General features: G+C 42.7%; 2 protein-coding genes across 2 annotated transcripts; one reads left to right on the top strand and one right to left on the bottom strand.

Annotated features, from left to right (window-relative positions):
- The first annotated feature begins 7,517 nt into the window (after nt 1-7,517).
- Nucleotides 7,518-12,730, top strand: LOC123096307 (B3 domain-containing protein Os11g0197600). The gene is made up of 5 exons (XM_044518003.1): nt 7,518-7,914; nt 9,336-10,479; nt 10,948-11,058; nt 11,185-11,348; nt 12,107-12,730. The coding sequence occupies exons 1-5, from the start codon at nt 7,669-7,671 to the stop codon at nt 12,386-12,388; spliced, it is 1,947 nt and encodes a 648-aa protein (XP_044373938.1). The 5' UTR covers nt 7,518-7,668; the 3' UTR covers nt 12,389-12,730.
- Nucleotides 12,731-14,151: 1,421 nt separating this feature from the next.
- Nucleotides 14,152-15,127, bottom strand: LOC123099661 (uncharacterized). The gene has a single exon (XM_044521779.1). It carries the CDS (start codon nt 14,827-14,829, stop codon nt 14,386-14,388), a length of 444 nt encoding a protein of 147 aa, XP_044377714.1. The 5' UTR covers nt 14,830-15,127; the 3' UTR covers nt 14,152-14,385.
- Nucleotides 15,128-16,796: the final 1,669 nt, after the last annotated feature.

The raw sequence follows: 16,796 nt of genomic DNA, 5'->3' as shown, positions 1-16,796 counted from the left end.
CAACCGCTTCCGCTCAAAAGTGTTTTGGAGTCTTGTACTCATCAAGCATCGTTCTTGCTATCTCAATAAGAGTCCGGTTCTTCCTCTCAACAACTCCATTTTGTTGAGGAGTGTACGTAGCCGAGAACTCGTGTGAAATCCCTTCTTCGTCAAGAAAGGTATCCACATTTGCGTTCTTGAACTCCGTTCCGTTGTTGCTCTGAACCTTCTTGATCTTCACTTCAAATTGATTTTGGGCCTTCCTGGCGAAGTTTTTGAAGATCTTTTGGACCTGCGATTTATCATCAAGAAAGAACACCCACGTAAATCTTGAAAAATCATCGACTATGACTAGACCAAATGAGTTACCACCGAGACTCTTGTAGGCATTGGGACCAAAGAGATCCATGTGAAGTAGCTTGAGCGGTCTTCTCGTGGTCATGATGTTCTTCACGGGGTGGCTTCCTCCAACTTGTTTTCCTGCTTGACAAGCACTACAAAGTCTATCCTTGTCAAATATAACATCTTTTACTCCAAGGATATGATCACCTTTAATAAGCTTATCAAGATTTCACATGCCCACATGACCTAACCTTCTATGCCACAACCAGCCTTTAGAAGATTTAGCAATTAAGCAAGTTCTAGGTTGAGCTTTTTTAGTGAAGTCAACAATGTAAAGATCTCCTCTACGTATACTGGTAAAGACCATTTTATGATGGTCTCTTCAAAATACTTGGCAATCTACTTCAGTAAATAGGACATTGAAACCGAAATCAGCAAGTCTAGATACTGAAAGTAAATTATACCCAAGAGATTCAACGAGCATGACATTTTGTATGGAGCTATCATGTGAGATGGCCACCTTACCGAGGCCAACCACCTTACCCTTTGAGTTATCACCAAAAGTGACATACTTTCGAGGGCCGTCGTTTTCAGCAAGCTCACGAAACATATCTTTGTCTCCGGTCATATGATCAGTACATCCACTATCAAGAACCCATTCCTTTCCTCCAGCCATGTAGCCGCGAAGATTAGCCATAAGACCAAAGTGTCTCATCGTATCATCAAGATCATAGTCACTATCATCATCCTCATCATAGTATCCATGTTCAACATCGTCTTGTGATGGATCAATTCCTAGAGAGAGTGATTCATTAGAAGTATGACCGTAACAATGTTCATCTCTATGAATTCTAATGACTTCGGAAATGATATTGCTAATGATTCCAACATCTCCTTTGGCACGCATGAGATTAGTAAGCTCAAATAGACAATCATCAAACTTAGGATCACTAGTACTCATCCTATTCAAGGCAATAGACTTATGGAGAATCTCATCTAGATTTTCAAGGAATAATTTGGGAATCGTTCCTCTAGAAATCTCCATATGGTGTAAGCACAATCTATAGTAGGTAAGCTAGTAATCAAATTTTTAGGCAATCCTTTTACAATAAGATTGATAGTTCTAATATTGCGGATCATGTTAATAGACTCATCAACGGTAGGATGCAAAGGATCAACATGAGGTGCACAAGGGCTAGTAATGTACTTGTTCAAATGATATTCATTGAAAATCTCAAGCATCTCATTTTTCCACTCATGAAAGAACTCTCCATCAAGAATAGGCACTCTACGTCTAAGACTCCCCAACGTAGACTCATCCATCTTCCTCCAATGGTGATTAAACCAAACCAATGGAGACCAAAGCTCTTATACCAATTGAAAGGATCGAGAAGAGGTGTCTAGAGGGGGGTGAATAGACCCTTAGCAAGAAAAGTGGCAGTTTTTAAATTCTTCAAGTTAAGGTGGAGTTTTAGCACATGTTTAAGCATTCACAATACATATCAAGCAAGCATGCCAAGAGTATATAAGCAGCGGAAAGTAAAGCATGCAAATTGCAAGAATGTAAAGGGATGGGATTGGAGTTTGCAAACGCAATTGGAGACACGGAGATTTTTTATCCGTGGTTCCGATAGGTGGTGCTATCGTACATCCACGTTGATGGAGACTTCAACCCACGAAGGGTAACGGTTGCGCGAGTCCACGGAGGGCTCCACCCACGAAGGGTCCATGAAGAAGCAACCTTGTCTATCCCACCATGGCCATCGCCCACGAAGGACTTGCCTCAATAGGGTAGATCTTCACGAAGTAGGCGATCTCCTTGCCCGTACAAACTCCTTGGTTCAACTCCACAATCTTGATGGAGGCTGCCAAGTGACACCTAACCAATCTAGGAGACACCACACTCCAAAAGGTAATAGATGGTGTGTTGATAATGAACTCCTTGCTCTTGTGCTTCAAATGATAGTCTCCCCAACACTCAACTCTCTCTCATAGGATTGGATTTGGTAGAAAGATGATTTGAGTGGAAAGCAACTTGGGAAGGCTAGAGATCAAGATTTATGTGGTTTGAATGGAATATCTTGACCTCAACACAAGTGTAGGTGGTTCTCTCTCAGAAAATGTATGTTGGAAGTGTAGGCATGTTCTGATGGCTCTCTCCACGAATGAAGAGTGGGTGGAGGGGTATATATAGCCTCCACACAAAATCTAACCGTTACACACAAATCACCAAACTCGGTGGGACCGAATAGTGAAACTCGGTCAGACCGATTTGGTCCATAATGTGACCGTTAGGATTTTCGATGGGACCGACATGATCAACTCGGTGGGACCGATGTGCTAGGGTTAGGGTAAAGCCTTATCTCTATTGGACCGATTACACAAACTCGGTGGGACTGATTTGGGTAATAAGCAAAACAGAGAGTTGGCCAAGCAAACTCGGTGGGACCGATTTCATATTTCGGTGAGACCGAAATTTATGCAATAGGCAACAGAGAGTTTCCAGGCCCATCTCGGTGAGACCGAGATCCAATCGGTGAGACCGAATTGATTAGGGTTTCTGGCAGTGGCTATGTCAAGAGAACTCAGTGGCGCCCGATAGAAAGTTTCGGTGGGGCCAAGTTTGACTTTTGGTTTGGGACATATGTGGATGTGAGAAAGTGGTTGAGGGCTTTGGATCATATCACTAAGCACTTTGAGCAAGCAAGCCATTAAGCAACACATCATCCCCTCTTAATAGTATTGGCTTTCCTATGGACTCAATGTGATCTTGGATCACTGAAAATAGAAAATGTGGAGTCCTGAGCTTTGAGCTTGAGCCAATCCTTTGTCCTTAGCATCTTGAAGGGGTTCCACATCCTCTTGTCCACGCCACTCCATTGTTGAACTTATATGAAACATACTAGGTAGAAGTATTAGTCCAACAAGAGATATGTTGACACTAATTACCAAAATCACCCAGGGAGCACTTGTGCTTTCAACTTGTTTTTCACTTGCTACATGATGCTCTCTTCGCGTTTCAATTGTCATCTTTCATGTGAGCATCATTGAAATCTCAAAGCCTAGCTTAATGGCTTTAAAGAATAGCGCTTGTTGGGAGGCAACCCAATTTTATTTTTGTCCTTTGCTTATTGGTTCTGTTTTGCAATAAATAATTCATCTAGCCTCTGGTTAGATGTGGTTTTGCGTTTTAATTGCTGTTTGTGCCAAGTAATACCTTTGGGATGGCTTCGGTGATAGTTGATTTGATCTTGCTGAAAAGCAGAAACTTTTGCGCTCAGGAAAACAAATCTCATTTTTAACAGAAGCGTGATAAAATACTGATTCTTTTTGCAGCAGATTAATATACAAATTTCCCAGGTTTTCCTAAATTTTCAGAATTTTTGGAGTTACAGAAGTATTCGAGAGTTACACATTACTACAGACCGTTCTGTTTTTGATAGATTCTGTTTTCTATGTGTTGTTTTCTTATTTTGATGAATCTATGGGTAGTATCGGGGGGTATGAACCATGGAAAAGTTGGAACAAAGTAGATATTTCACCAATATAAATAAAGAATGAGTTCACAACAGTACCAAAAGTGGTGATTTATTTTCTTATACTAACGGAGCTTATGAGATTTTCTGTTGAGTTTTGTGTTGTGAAGTTTTCAAGTTTTGGGTAAGGATTTGATGGACTATGGAATAAGGAGTGGCAAGATCCTAGGATTGGGGATGCCCAAGGCACCCCAAGGTAATATTCAAGGACAACCAAGAGCCTAAGCTTATGACAACATACGTAATTCCCTTTGTCCATCGGTATGTTACTTGCCCGAGATTCGATCGTCGGTATCTTCATGCCTAGTTCAATATCGTTACCGGCAAGTCTCTTTACTCGTTCCGTAATACATCATCCTGCAACTAACTCATTAGTCACTTTGCTTGCAAGGCTTCTTATGATGTGTATTACCGAGAGGGCCCAGAGATACCTCTCCGATACTCGGAGTGACAAATCCTAATCTCGATCTATGCCAGCTCAACAAACACCTTCGGAGATACCTGTAGAGCATCTTTATGATCACCCAGTTACGTTGTGACGTTTGATAGCACACAAGGTATTCCTCCGATATTCGGGAGTTGCATAATCTCATAGTCGAAGGAATATGTATTTGACATTAAGAAAGCAATAGCAATAAATTGAACGATCATTATGCTAAGCTAACAGATGGGTCTTGTCCATCACATCATTCTCCTAATGATATGATCCCGTTATCAAATGACAACACATGTCTATGGTTAGGAAACCTTAACCATCTTTGATCAACGAGCTAGTCTAGTAGAGGCTTACCAGGGACACGGTATTTGTTTATGTATTCACACATGTATTTAAGTTTCCGATCAATACAATTCTAGCATGAATAATAAACCTTTATCATGAATAAGGAAATATAAAATAACAACTTTATTATTGCCTCTAGGGCATATTTCCTTCACCTACTTATAAGAAGCGGAGAAGAGAGACTATAAATCAAACAAAATGCCCTGCTAAGATGATGGTGAAGCTAATAGATGGCAGATGGGAAGTTATCAACTTCGTTGCGGATCACACCCATCCATTGATTGACAAGACATAGCTGTCCAAATACCTCTGTTCTCATCAAGGCATCCCACCCAAAGAGAAAAAAAATTCCGACTCACCTTAACGACTGCAACTTAACAGCGGGGACAACAACCATCCCACCCCCCCCCCCCTAAAAAAAGCTTGCTCTGAAGTTTTTATTATTCCTGACTCTAGCAGTCGTTATTTTCTCTCTAGTAAAAAAAGAACAAACCTGACAAAGTGTTTGGATCATGGGAAACTCTGATCCAAAAACCTGGCAACTTAAACTAGAAATAAAGGCAACTCTATTGACTTTATGCAACTCTAATGAGAAACATGGACCCAGCATATCACTCCTCCCTCCACCAAAAAAGGAAAACAAAAAACTTTTTCCATAAACTTTATACTAGTATGATTCTATTTATGTATATGAGTTGCTTCTGTTCTATGCATAAGTTGCTTCCTACATTATGGTTAGTTGCCTGAAATACAGTGGTTTACTTTGTTTTTGCTAGGAAGAATGATGATGATCATGTCGTCATAGTATGGTTCAGAGTTGATTGTCCTTTACACATGTAAAGCCGTACACAACCACTGTTCAAAACTGAATGCCACAACTAAAGACTGCGACATTGAAGAGACACTCAACTACTTTTGCAAGATGAAGGAAACATGCCCAGGGTTTTTCTTCAAGTGCAAGACGGATGCAGAAGGTAGGTTTGAGAATTTGTTTTGGGTGGATGGTGCGGCACAAAAAACTTATGCGGAGGCTTATCATGATTGTGTATCATTTGATGCAACTTATCTTACAAACATGTACAATATGCCATTCGCCCCCTTCACTGGCATCAAACAGGCATGAGCAGTTGATTATGCTTGGATGTGGCTTTGTGCGGTAGGAGCTAGCCTCGAGCTATGGTTAACTGTTTGAAGCTTTTTTGGAGGCGATGGATGGATTGGCTCCGGACAACATCATCACGGACCAAGACGTTGCGATGGTACAAACAATCAAGAGGAAGTTCCCGATGACGATACACCGTTATTGCCATTGGCATATCATGAAGAAAGCGCAAGAGAAGCTTGGCTCTGTGTTGGCTAGGAACCCAGATTTGGTCAAAGACTTCAAAGAATGTATTGACTTTAGTTTCAACCCGGCTGAATTTGAGCGGAAGTGGGTTGCACTTTTGCTAAAGTATGGGGGCCTATGCATGGCCACTTTGAGAAACTCTATGAAGACCGGGCTACATTGGTGCCATGCTACTTCAAGTTCAGGTTCTTCCCGTTCCTTCAATCGACGCAACACAATGATGGGTTCAACGATGTTTTGAAACGCTATGTGAACCCACACAAGTCCCTCCTCAACTTTGTCAAGCAATACGAGAAGATTCAGGGGCACATTCTTGTTAGGGAGGGTGGGAATGACTACCACATAGAACATTTGGACGCACAAAGTGGGTCGCGTCGTTGAACATTTTCTTCAACGAATATATGAACATTGCCCTTATGAGGCTAACACAGTGGCCCATGAACTAGCTAGAGTTGATAGATCTCCCCCAAGTTTTCTTAATAGTTTTTTGGTTAATGATGTAACTCTGGCCATCAATCGATAACTAAAATGGGTTTTGAGTGTAAAAAAGAATGCTTGGGCAGGACCTCTTTTTATGGAAGTATTCATAGTGATTGCTTGGGGAATCGTGCATGCGCACTTCACGTAATGAAAAACCTTGAAAAAGTGTGGCACACATTTTCCTTTTGTGAGAAGACCAATCATATAAAAATTTTCCAACCCTTACAAGACCATCCTTAAAAAAGCAGAAAATAAAACAAGCTCCTGGGGCATAACAACATCATGTTCCTCCTACACTCGGTGGCAACACGTCGTGAGTAAAGCTCGATGCCACATCTAGATCTCCGAAACACCCCCGGGGCTAGGTTAACGTTGTTGACACAATGGCCGAGAAGTGATCAGTCGGAGCCAGAAGAAGCCGTCAATAGCGAACCGAGGATATGATCGCCGTCCTAGAGAAGCAAGCGAGGAAGGGGCTGGACAACCATCACAAATCCGATGAGACTAAACTGAGGAGGCCTTGCCTCAGTGGCTTCCCGACGAAGCCGAAGTTGGCAGGGCATCGCCAGACGGAGAAGAATCTAAAGGACCCATACACAGACCATCACCAAAATTCAATGGTTCTATGGTCAGTAGCACCTGTCCAAAATTCAATTTAATGAGAATGTAACCGAAGTTCCAACTTCATTACAACAAATAACACACCATTCTATTTTTGTCAGCCAGATTGTCACAATCTCGGGTGACAAAGGAACATGAATGCTTCCAAAATAAAAGGAACATGAATGAGGAATAACTCTTCTTCAATAGCATAAATAAGTAAGGCACGGTAAAGAAAAAGATGCAACCCAAGAAAAAAAGTAAAAAGAAATCCATCTATCCATCCATTCATGCACATGCACGCATCATCTCTGCCGCACACTGCCCAAAGAGGGCCATCAGCTCTGGCTCTGGCCCCTTCATCCTCGTCTGAGGCATGTCCCCTTTCCGTGAAATGAAATGACTTTTGACCACTCGGGGGATCTCTTGCTAAAACCCACGCCGAGAATCAGGGGCGGTGAGACCCACCGTGAGTGGAGCGAGCGAGGCAGCCTCACTCCTCGCTCCAGTGGTAACTGAAGCTTATAAACCTCACCCGGGCGACACCCTGCGGAGAGTAGAGAGAGGGGTTAGGTGAGAGAAGTAGAGGCTTTTTCTTGGGCATGGTGGGGAACAGGCGGCTGGAGCTGCAGGAGAGGGACAGGAGGCGGCGGCAGCTGCAGGAGAGCGCGTGGCGGGAGGAGCAGGAGCGGGAGAGCAGGGAGGCGGCGGCGGCCGCCGCCATGGCGGCGGCGGACAAGGAGAGGGCCAGGGAGAAGGGGAAGGAGAAGGAGAATGGTGGAGAGGGCGGCAAGTTTGGCCAGCAATTCGCCAGGGTGTTCCTACCGCAGCTCTACGGGGAGAGATTGGTGAGCTCCTCTTGAAATCCTTGATTGGTTTAGTGCTCAGCTTGCTGCTTGATTCTTCGATCGACCCAAATCGCTGTCCATCTGATGCTGTTAGTGTGCCCATTTTTGGTAAATTTCAGAAAAATAAAATACAGAGAGACAGAGAGTTGTATCTGATCTAAAAGGGGTGTCTTTGCCTTTTATAGTTTTTAATTATTGTGCATCTGATGCCAAAGGTGGACTGGATGTTTACTTGTTCTATTTTGTGAATCTTGCGCCATGTTGTTTTGAAAGATTCTAAGCTGCTTCTGCTTTTGGGTGTGGGAATAGATAAAGTGTTCCCTTGGATTGATCCACTGTCTGCTGACAGGGGAATTTCCTCGGTGGATGTACATTCTTGAGCATGGATGACATTCTGCTTTCAACATCAGTTTTTTTTTTGTTAATCTTCCTTAGTTCAGTTGTCCTTGACGAGGATGGAAGAGTTTACCACAGCATTGTCCATGCTTACACCTTACACTGCTTGTGTCAGGGCTGAGAGTTGTTCTGCGTTTCATTTAGCTGGTTAGAGTTATTGCTCTGCTTTGCCATGCTTGTAGAGATAATGCATAATTGATATTTTGTGTGAATGAATGATATTTTATCTATTGATCTAAGTGCTGCCTTAATGCGTTTACAGCATCAACGTATATGTGATTCCACGCACTAGTAAGAGGGGAAGTAAAATAGAAACAAAGAGGCAACTAGTTGTTAAATTAACTCACACTTCATTTCAACAATGCCCGGAGTCATAACCATAAATCAGAAGTATTGGAGTCCATATAATTAAGAAGAGCTTGGTTTCTTCTTTCTTGTGAAATCCCCTTAATCCCTTCACGAGGAGTACCTTCCAATTGTCTATTCACTAGGAGCACAATTTTTGTGTTGACGCCAGGTAGTGGTGAAATGGTGATGTTTTCATCGCATCTCTCTGTGGATAAATTTTTCCAAAGTAGAGGGATGAAATTTAGCATTAAAGCTCAGGACCGAAAGTGCATTTTACCCTTTTCTGAACTCATTAGAAAGTTCATATATTTATTATACTGTTTCTGTTTGAGTAAATTATTGCATGGTTTAACGGTAGGCAGCGTCTTGTATTAATATACCATGTGTAAGATGCATTATGCATTAATTTGTCGTCAGGTGCATGAGACAAGTGCTATTCAGATGTTGTGGCAATGTGTGTTGTGAATGCTCATTTTTTCATATTTTAGACTGTTATTTCAGGCTTGTTTTAAAGGTGTAGTACAATTGGGTGGCATCTAGTCTGTCACATGATACGGCATATAGTATTTTTTTTTATAGCTTTGTCTTCGAGCTGTGATCATACCACACACTGTTAACAAGTACTTGTGTGTTGTTATTGAAAAAATAATAAGCCCTTATTTAATGATACTATGTAGAAAATTCCACCATCATTCAACCAGTACCTTCAGGATCAGCCTACTGGAGTGGTTTCTCTAAAAGGTCAAAGTGGCAACACATGGCTTGCAGAGCTGGCTTCAGACAATGAAGGATTGTTCTTTGTGAAGGGATGGAAGGAATTTGTCAGAGACCATTCAATTGAGATGGGTCACTTCTTAACCTTCCGTTATGATGGACGCTCAAAATTCTCAGTGGTTATCTTTGATGGAATGTGCATTGAGAAGCCTTCAGCTTTTCATGCTAAGCCTTGCAAGAATCTGGTTGTTAAAATAGAAAGTGGTAAAGGGGACATGGACATCAATGCAGCTGATCCATCACAAGCATCGGCTGCCCCCTTGGAGGAGAGTAATGGAACCACTAGGAAGAGGGTTACAGAAATGGATGCAGATGGCTCTACATCGAAGAACCGCTCTAGTATCTTGGAAAACGGTATGCCTGAAGCTTCGGCTGTTACATGTAACGTGGCACCAACGAGCCTTAACGTGGACATGAATGCAGCTGACCCACCAGAGGCAGTGGTTGTTCCCTTAGAAGAGAGCAACCAAACCACTAGGAAGAGGATTAGAGAAATCGATGCAAATGACTCTGCATTGCAGAAGTCCTTGAGGGTTAGAGAAATCGATGCAAATGGCTCTGCATTGCAGAAGTCCTTGAGGGTTAGAGAAATCGATGCAAATGACTCTGCATTGCAAAAGTCCTCGAGGGTTAGAGAAATCGATGCAAATGACTCTGCATTGCAGTCCTCGAGGGTTAGAGAAATCGATGCAAATGAGACTGCATTGCACAAGTCCTCGAGGGTTAGAGAAATTGATGCAAATGACTCTGCATTGCACAAGTCCTCGAGGGTTAGAGAAATCGATGCAAATGACTCTGCATTGCACAAGTCCTCGAGGGTTAGAGAAATCGATGCAAATGACTCGGCATTGCAGAAGTCCTCGAGGGTTAGAGAAATCGATGCAAATGACTCTTCGTTGCAGAAGTCCTCAGGGCTTAGAGAAATCGATGCAAATGACTCTGCATTGCAGAAGTCCTCTATTGCCTCAGACAAGGATAAGAAAAGGTGTCCTGCAGCTTCAGTCGGTACTTACAAGTCAGCTTCAACAAGTCTTGACAGTACTGAAGGTAAACCTGTCTTCAATTTTGAAAATAGTGTATGATTCATTTTGACATAGTCAGCATAGTAACATCTCTAGATGCATAGGCCGGTGAGGATCTATCGTCTGTTATCTAACAAAAGTAGCTAGTAACAATTGGCAGTCTAATTATTTGAATTGTTGGAGCAACAAGCCAGCAATGTGTAGTGTGCATATTTGCACAATAATGGCATAAAGGACTTGTGCCATTCATACCATGTCTAGACTAGTACACTACAGCTTACATTATTGGTTGCCATTCATCGTTATAATTCAGAAGGTCATCTGGTGTGTCAATACATGCAAGTATTTGTTAGAGAGAACATCTCTGAGTTCTAGGTTAGAGATGGCTAATATCATTTTTACTAACACTAGGTGTGAAAAATTAATGTGTTGACTATTTGAAAGTGGTAAGGATACATATATTTCACTTACAAACATGCTCTCCATATCACAGATTCTGATTCCTCAAGCAGCATGTTAGAACAAAGTATCTCTTGCATCAAGTCTGAATTGACATCACCCATTCGGCTCGGAGTGAGTAAGGATGTTGCTAGACGTGGTCAAAGTAAGTAGTCCATCCCTAAAACTCTTCTGATATCATTAAGCTTGCTACAATGTGTGCTTAGTAAGACATGCAATTATCATAAGTGTGTGATTTCTGTAAATAATTTGATTATATTGCACTTGTCAGATAGCGCGACGGGTAAGAGACAACTAAGAGTACTATCACAAAGGCGACTGGTAACTGAAATACAGAAGGACAATGCTCTGCTAAGGGCAAAACAATTTAAATCCAAGAATCCTTTCGGTCTTCAAATAATGAAGGAGTCTTATGTATATGTGGGATTTTTCTTGGTAATGTTACCTTCTCCACATATGTTATTACTTCTATCGAATTAAAGACTATCTCTTCTTTGTTAGATTTCAAAAGAGCACTGAGTGTTGTTTGGTTGGCTAGCTGTGTGAAACTACCAAGAGTTATTCATGGATGGTCTCATTCTTTTGGGCATGAACAGGATGCTTTAGTGCAAATTTTGAATTACCACTCGTTTAATTTTTCAATTTATTTTATCTCAGTTAGATAATTTTCTTAATGACTTTGCTCAGTGAATTCATTGATTTCAAGTTTTCAACATCTGGCTCTGCATCGGTACTTAGGAGATAAATTTCTGCTGATCTTTGTCGACAAAATTGTCAAGTTGTGTGAATGACATGATAACTCGAGTGATGGAGTATGTGGTTGTCAATCCAAATTATACATGTGAAGAGACTAGAAAAACATATTGTTGCAAAACTTTGACAAAGGTATAACTTGAAATAAAAAATCCTGCCAAATTAGTAACCCAAAATTTGGGCTGACCTAGTTTAGGTCACAGTAGGGAAACAGTTATATTTCAGGGTTTTCTTACCACTGAATGAATAGCATGGGAAGGCCTGAAATAAATCCAGGGAATATGCAAGCACCCGTGCCAAGTCTAGGAGTTGAACCTGAGTGGACTGGTTCACAATTATATTTCAGAGTCTAGACAGTAGTCGTGTCGTGTACGTGTGTATTTGATCATTGCCTTATTTGTGCTGTTATTCCTTTCCTGAATCACTTCCTTGTACTGCAGAATCTACCCTGTGAATTTGTAAGGGAGTGTCTTCCCCGTGCCCACAGGAAGTTAAAGCTCTGGAATCCGCAAGGAAAGTCTTGGGATGTTAACTATGTCTACTACAGCGAACGCTGTGTTGGCGGTTTGAGTGGTGGCTGGGGCAAGTTTTCTCTAGACAATAATCTGGAGAAGTTCGACGTGTGCGTCTTCGAGCTCTTCTCGAAGGACAACATAAAAGTACACATCTACAGAGTCGTCCCAGAAATAACCCCATTCCTCCCTGGTCCTGGCAAGAAATAACAGTCATGTGCACATGTTGAGACAATGTTCTCTTCCATTATCTGAAAAAATTGTCAGGGGTCTGTCTGCAATTCCACCGATCCATGGCCCTAGAAGGCAATAAGAAGAAAATATTCAATTATTGGTGACATTTAAAAAAAAATGACTCTCTAATAAATGTAGCTATGTTCTTGTTGGATTGTGGAGTAAATCGGTTAGCCTCTGTCGTATCTGTTCGAGAATAATCGTGTAGCATTGCTGCCGTTTGTAATTCTGCATTATATGGCCAGAGCATGCTATTTCTACTAGGTTTTATTGATGCCCTTTAGTTTGCAGTTATAATTTTAGGCGAAAACTTGTTGACATATGTTGTTGCATTTTTGCGTGAATTATCGTCGAATAATGTCTGCCTGGGCAGAAAACCCATATGGGCTGATAATGATATGTGCTTGACTGCTTCTCATCTCTGGCCAGCTTTGCCTTGTCTGGTGGTTGCAACCACGTGGCTCTAGTGTGCAACTGAAGGGTTGAGTGATGAAAGGAGAAAATTGGTTGCTAACTGTGAAATATTATGGTTATTAACTTGGCCTGTTTCTGGGAAAACTGTTGCCAGATAGACTTTCTTGTGATCTGCTTGCTCAGCCGCTGTTTCCTTTCTAGCTGTGACCTGTGATACTGATCATAGCTTGCCATTCTAGGATCTACTCCCTCTGTCCCAAAATAAGTGTCTCAAGCTTAGTACAACTTTGTACTAAAGCTAGTACAAAGTTGAGACGCTTATTTTGGAACGTAAGGAGTACTTAGTACACAATGTTGAGCAGTTTCAGAGCTTTCACTCACCCGGTTCTTCTGGTTTGCTTGTAGTATGAGAATCTCATTTGTGTGTCTACGTTTGAGGTCAAAAAAGAAGGGGAATCTCATTGGTTGGTTCATCCTGATGTGTGAAGGATAGCCAATAATCAAGTCCAGATTGGTGTGGCACCAAACCTGAGAGCGTATACAGTTCACAACCTGTCCATGTTGCTGGAAACCAACCGGCTGGTTGCTTCACTTGGTCGGTTACAGACGACCAGCACTGCATGCGTAGGCCAGATCGTGACAGAACACGTGTCCGCACCTCGCGTGGTCCGAAAAAGTCTCTCACTTCTAAGGTCTTGATCAAAGAGGCTTTCTAAGGGAGTTCTGTACTATGATTGACTTCTTTGTACTCCAGTAGTACTGTAGTAGGAGTATTAGTAAAGTAACACCAGCAGGTTAATTGATCAGGACAATAGGTGGCATCTGAAGATGTTAGGTGGGGTTATTGTGATTGGATTAGTAGCATGCTCAGCAAGATCATTAGGCCTCTCCCGGGCATCATCAGGCAGGGGATTAATAAGATCCCTAATTGGCAGAATGGTGACCCTGATGTGAGAGGAAGTGATTGTTGCAGTGTGTTGTTAAGTGCAACATTTATGAAGCTGAAGACTTTGGCGTCTGGTTTTCTGCTTCACGTGCTGCTTGGAGGTGTTGGTGACGGTGCCGCAATTGAATGGCTCCTTGATTTAGGTGGGTTCCTGATGGCGATGCACCTGCATCTGCATCTACGAGGTTGGTGGCAGACAACCTTTGCCATGCTCATCCCATCCCAATGCTAACAACACAATTGCCAACACAACTTGCTTCAGTCACAAAGAAAGATCAGATAATGGAAGAGCAATGTCCATACGGAATTGTGATCTCACTCATCCTAGTGTTGTTGATAAACTTGTCATGCATTCCATACAAAACCAAAAATTAGATGATTCAGAGGGAAAAACAATTGTTTGTAGTTGGGAATATACTGATGCCAAGAAGAAGAACAAGTTGATCAAAACAAGAGAAAGATGAAGAAGAGTACACTCTTCAGCCAAAAAGAAGTCTTGCGAGAAAAAGCAAAATTACACATGTAGAGTATATGATATACGTATCAACTATGCACACACTACTGAGTCGCACCAATAATTTCTGCATTAACTTCTGCAGCTCATCTGATTTCATCAGATTGGCGCGGTTCTCCCATTCCTGGACTTCTTGACCAGGAAGAGCTTCTTGAGCAGCCTGAGCATCAGCAGCAGGCTCCATCTCCGGCGCCGGACCACCATGTGCCTGCCACTGCCGCTACGCTTCCTCGCCTCGATGACACCGCCGTCATCGCCCTCGCCGTCGCCGTCGCTGTAAAACCACTCGGCCTCCTTCATCATCGTCATCGCCATCAGCCCGCCCCCCTTGCTCACGGGGCTGAGAGGGCACACCGGCGGCGCGCGCGCGAGCTCTTCGTTGAAGTCCTCCCACAGCATGTCCATCTTCTCGTCGCGGCCCCACGGCGCGCCGCCGCCGTCCTCCTCCTCCTCCTCCGCGACGGCGGCGACGAACCACGGCGGAGGGAACGGCGCGAGCTTGCACTGCCCGCCTGGGACAGTGGGGAAAGTGAACTCATCCATGGTGGAGCTAGCTTGCTTGCTTGCAAAGTTGCAAATCCCTATGGTGTAGTGTGTAGTATGTATCTGTCGACCACTAGATTCATATTTATATGGAGGTGGTAGTCTAGTACAGTACTATGAGGTACGTGTACCAGCAGTGGTGGTAATGTAGGTCTCATAAATTTCACCTTCATGGACGGTGGAACATCCTCATCTTTCTAGTACTAAACTGAACTGTGCGGGGAAAAGGCATGGTACCTGGGTGCTGTGGTTGGCCAGAACTAAGCTTCAAGAGATGGATGGCTAAGCAAGTGATGATGCGGTGATGATGTGCCGGGTACGGGTAACTTGCTTCCGTTCCAGGGGATCCAGCTCGCTTGCGCTTCCTCTGACGAAAATTGCCATGTCTGATGGGCTTTTAGGCCCCTTCTCCAACACAGGACTTAAAATTTGGAATACTGTAATTGAGATGTCATGTGTTCTAGATTTCTATGGGAACCAAAACCACGGGAAAACTTTAAAACCATCGTTTGAATTTCACGCAGGAAAAGCAAAGGAATTATACAGACATAAAGAAAAGAAAACATGGGTCTCTCGGTGGGAATAACATCTCCCACGTTCTAGCACTGTCTCGATGGTGCGTCTAGCATCGTCGGAGGGCGTGTGGAGGTGTGTCTCCTTCGATCTTGCAGGATTCGGTCGGTGCCGATCTTTGGTGGATCTGTTTGGATCCGGTCTTTGTTCGCTTTCGTTTGCGTGTTTACAGATTTGATCCTTCCGGTCTATGACTTTCTTCGGTGATGGTTGCTGCTCTGGTGTGCTGGTCCTATGGGGCTTAGCACAACTTTTCAACTGTGTACTACAATAAGGTTTGCCCGGCTCCGACGAGGGAGGGGTGATGACGGCGGCACGCGTTCAGCTTGCTCTAGTGCTAGTAGTCGTCACTAGGTGGTCCACGGACCTGATTGTAATTTTTATTATCTCTGATGTTCTTTGTATGGCCATGATTGAAGATGAATAGATTGAAAGTTTCTCGCGCAAGAAAAAAGAAGAAACATGGGATAAGACCTCATGATGGTTTTCTCAAAAAGAAAAACTATGTAGCTAATTTCATAAGAATTCCGAAGGAATAGCTAATTTGTGTTTAGGTATCCGTGGGACATGGCAATACATGGTGGATACCTAAACACAAATTAAGTTGATGGGCAAGGGACGGGTAGGTTGTAGAGGTAGAATAGAATGGCCATGGGCCTGACTCTAACCTTCCTAACAGAAACTGCAAGATGCTGGATGCTGGACCAACCAATCACATGCATGCCGAGGTGAAAAAAAAGCAAAGATGATTGGTGTTGGATGGGTAGGGTGACTGAAAAGCAAAGGGAAGCTGAACACTGAATAGTGTCACAATGGTTTTGAATGGAGGGAGCGGGCATATAGATGTGCAGTACGTGCTCTCTTCTGATGGCTTTCTGCCAAAGATGTGATGTTGCTTGGAAAGGGGTGTCTTTTCTTGTAAAAGAGTAAAGATGACTGAATGAGGTGTCTTTGGTTGTCACTGACAAGAAGGGGGAAAAGGGAGACTGAATGAATGAACGAGGGAAATGTCTTGTGGTGCATGATGCAACAGTTTTGTTTTGGATGGATATGCATTGTATTTCTTGAAGATTCTAATCTGTGAAAGTAGCCATGATGGGATGACATGCTAGTCTGTTGCATTTCAACAAAGGAATATCATAGACTCATAGTCTCTGTCATCTAGATTCTAGTTTCTGGGTGTCTAGATCTGTACCAGATTGAAGTCAATGCTGTTTGATGTAGCAAGGTGGAGACTGAATAGCATACAAATGTGTTTAGTTTAAGAGCAGTAGAAAGGATGTAATGGAAATGACAACTTTGGAACATGTATGGATGAGAATATATCCGATGACATGTATCTTATTTTGTGTCATCGAGTTCACAGATTTACATAGTAATTCAAATGGTTCAAA

This window comes from Triticum aestivum, chromosome 4D (genome assembly GCF_018294505.1).
Source record: "Triticum aestivum cultivar Chinese Spring chromosome 4D, IWGSC CS RefSeq v2.1, whole genome shotgun sequence".
Taxonomy (NCBI): Eukaryota; Viridiplantae; Streptophyta; class Magnoliopsida; order Poales; family Poaceae; genus Triticum; species Triticum aestivum.
This window is presented reverse-complemented; position numbering and strand designations above follow the sequence as displayed.

Excerpts from the sequence above, each read along its gene's own strand:
- LOC123096307 (XM_044518003.1), top strand. The coding sequence starts at position 7,669 with ATGGTGGGGAACAGGCGGCTGGAGCTGCAGGAGAGGGACAGGAGGCGG. Across the intron at positions 11,059-11,184 it reads TGTTGCTAGACGTGGTCAAA|ATAGCGCGACGGGTAAGAGA; the intron begins GTAAGTAGTCCA and ends TGCACTTGTCAG. Across the intron at positions 11,349-12,106 it reads TATATGTGGGATTTTTCTTG|AATCTACCCTGTGAATTTGT; the intron begins GTAATGTTACCT and ends CTTGTACTGCAG.
- LOC123099661 (XM_044521779.1), bottom strand. The coding sequence starts at position 14,829 with ATGGATGAGTTCACTTTCCCCACTGTCCCAGGCGGGCAGTGCAAGCTC.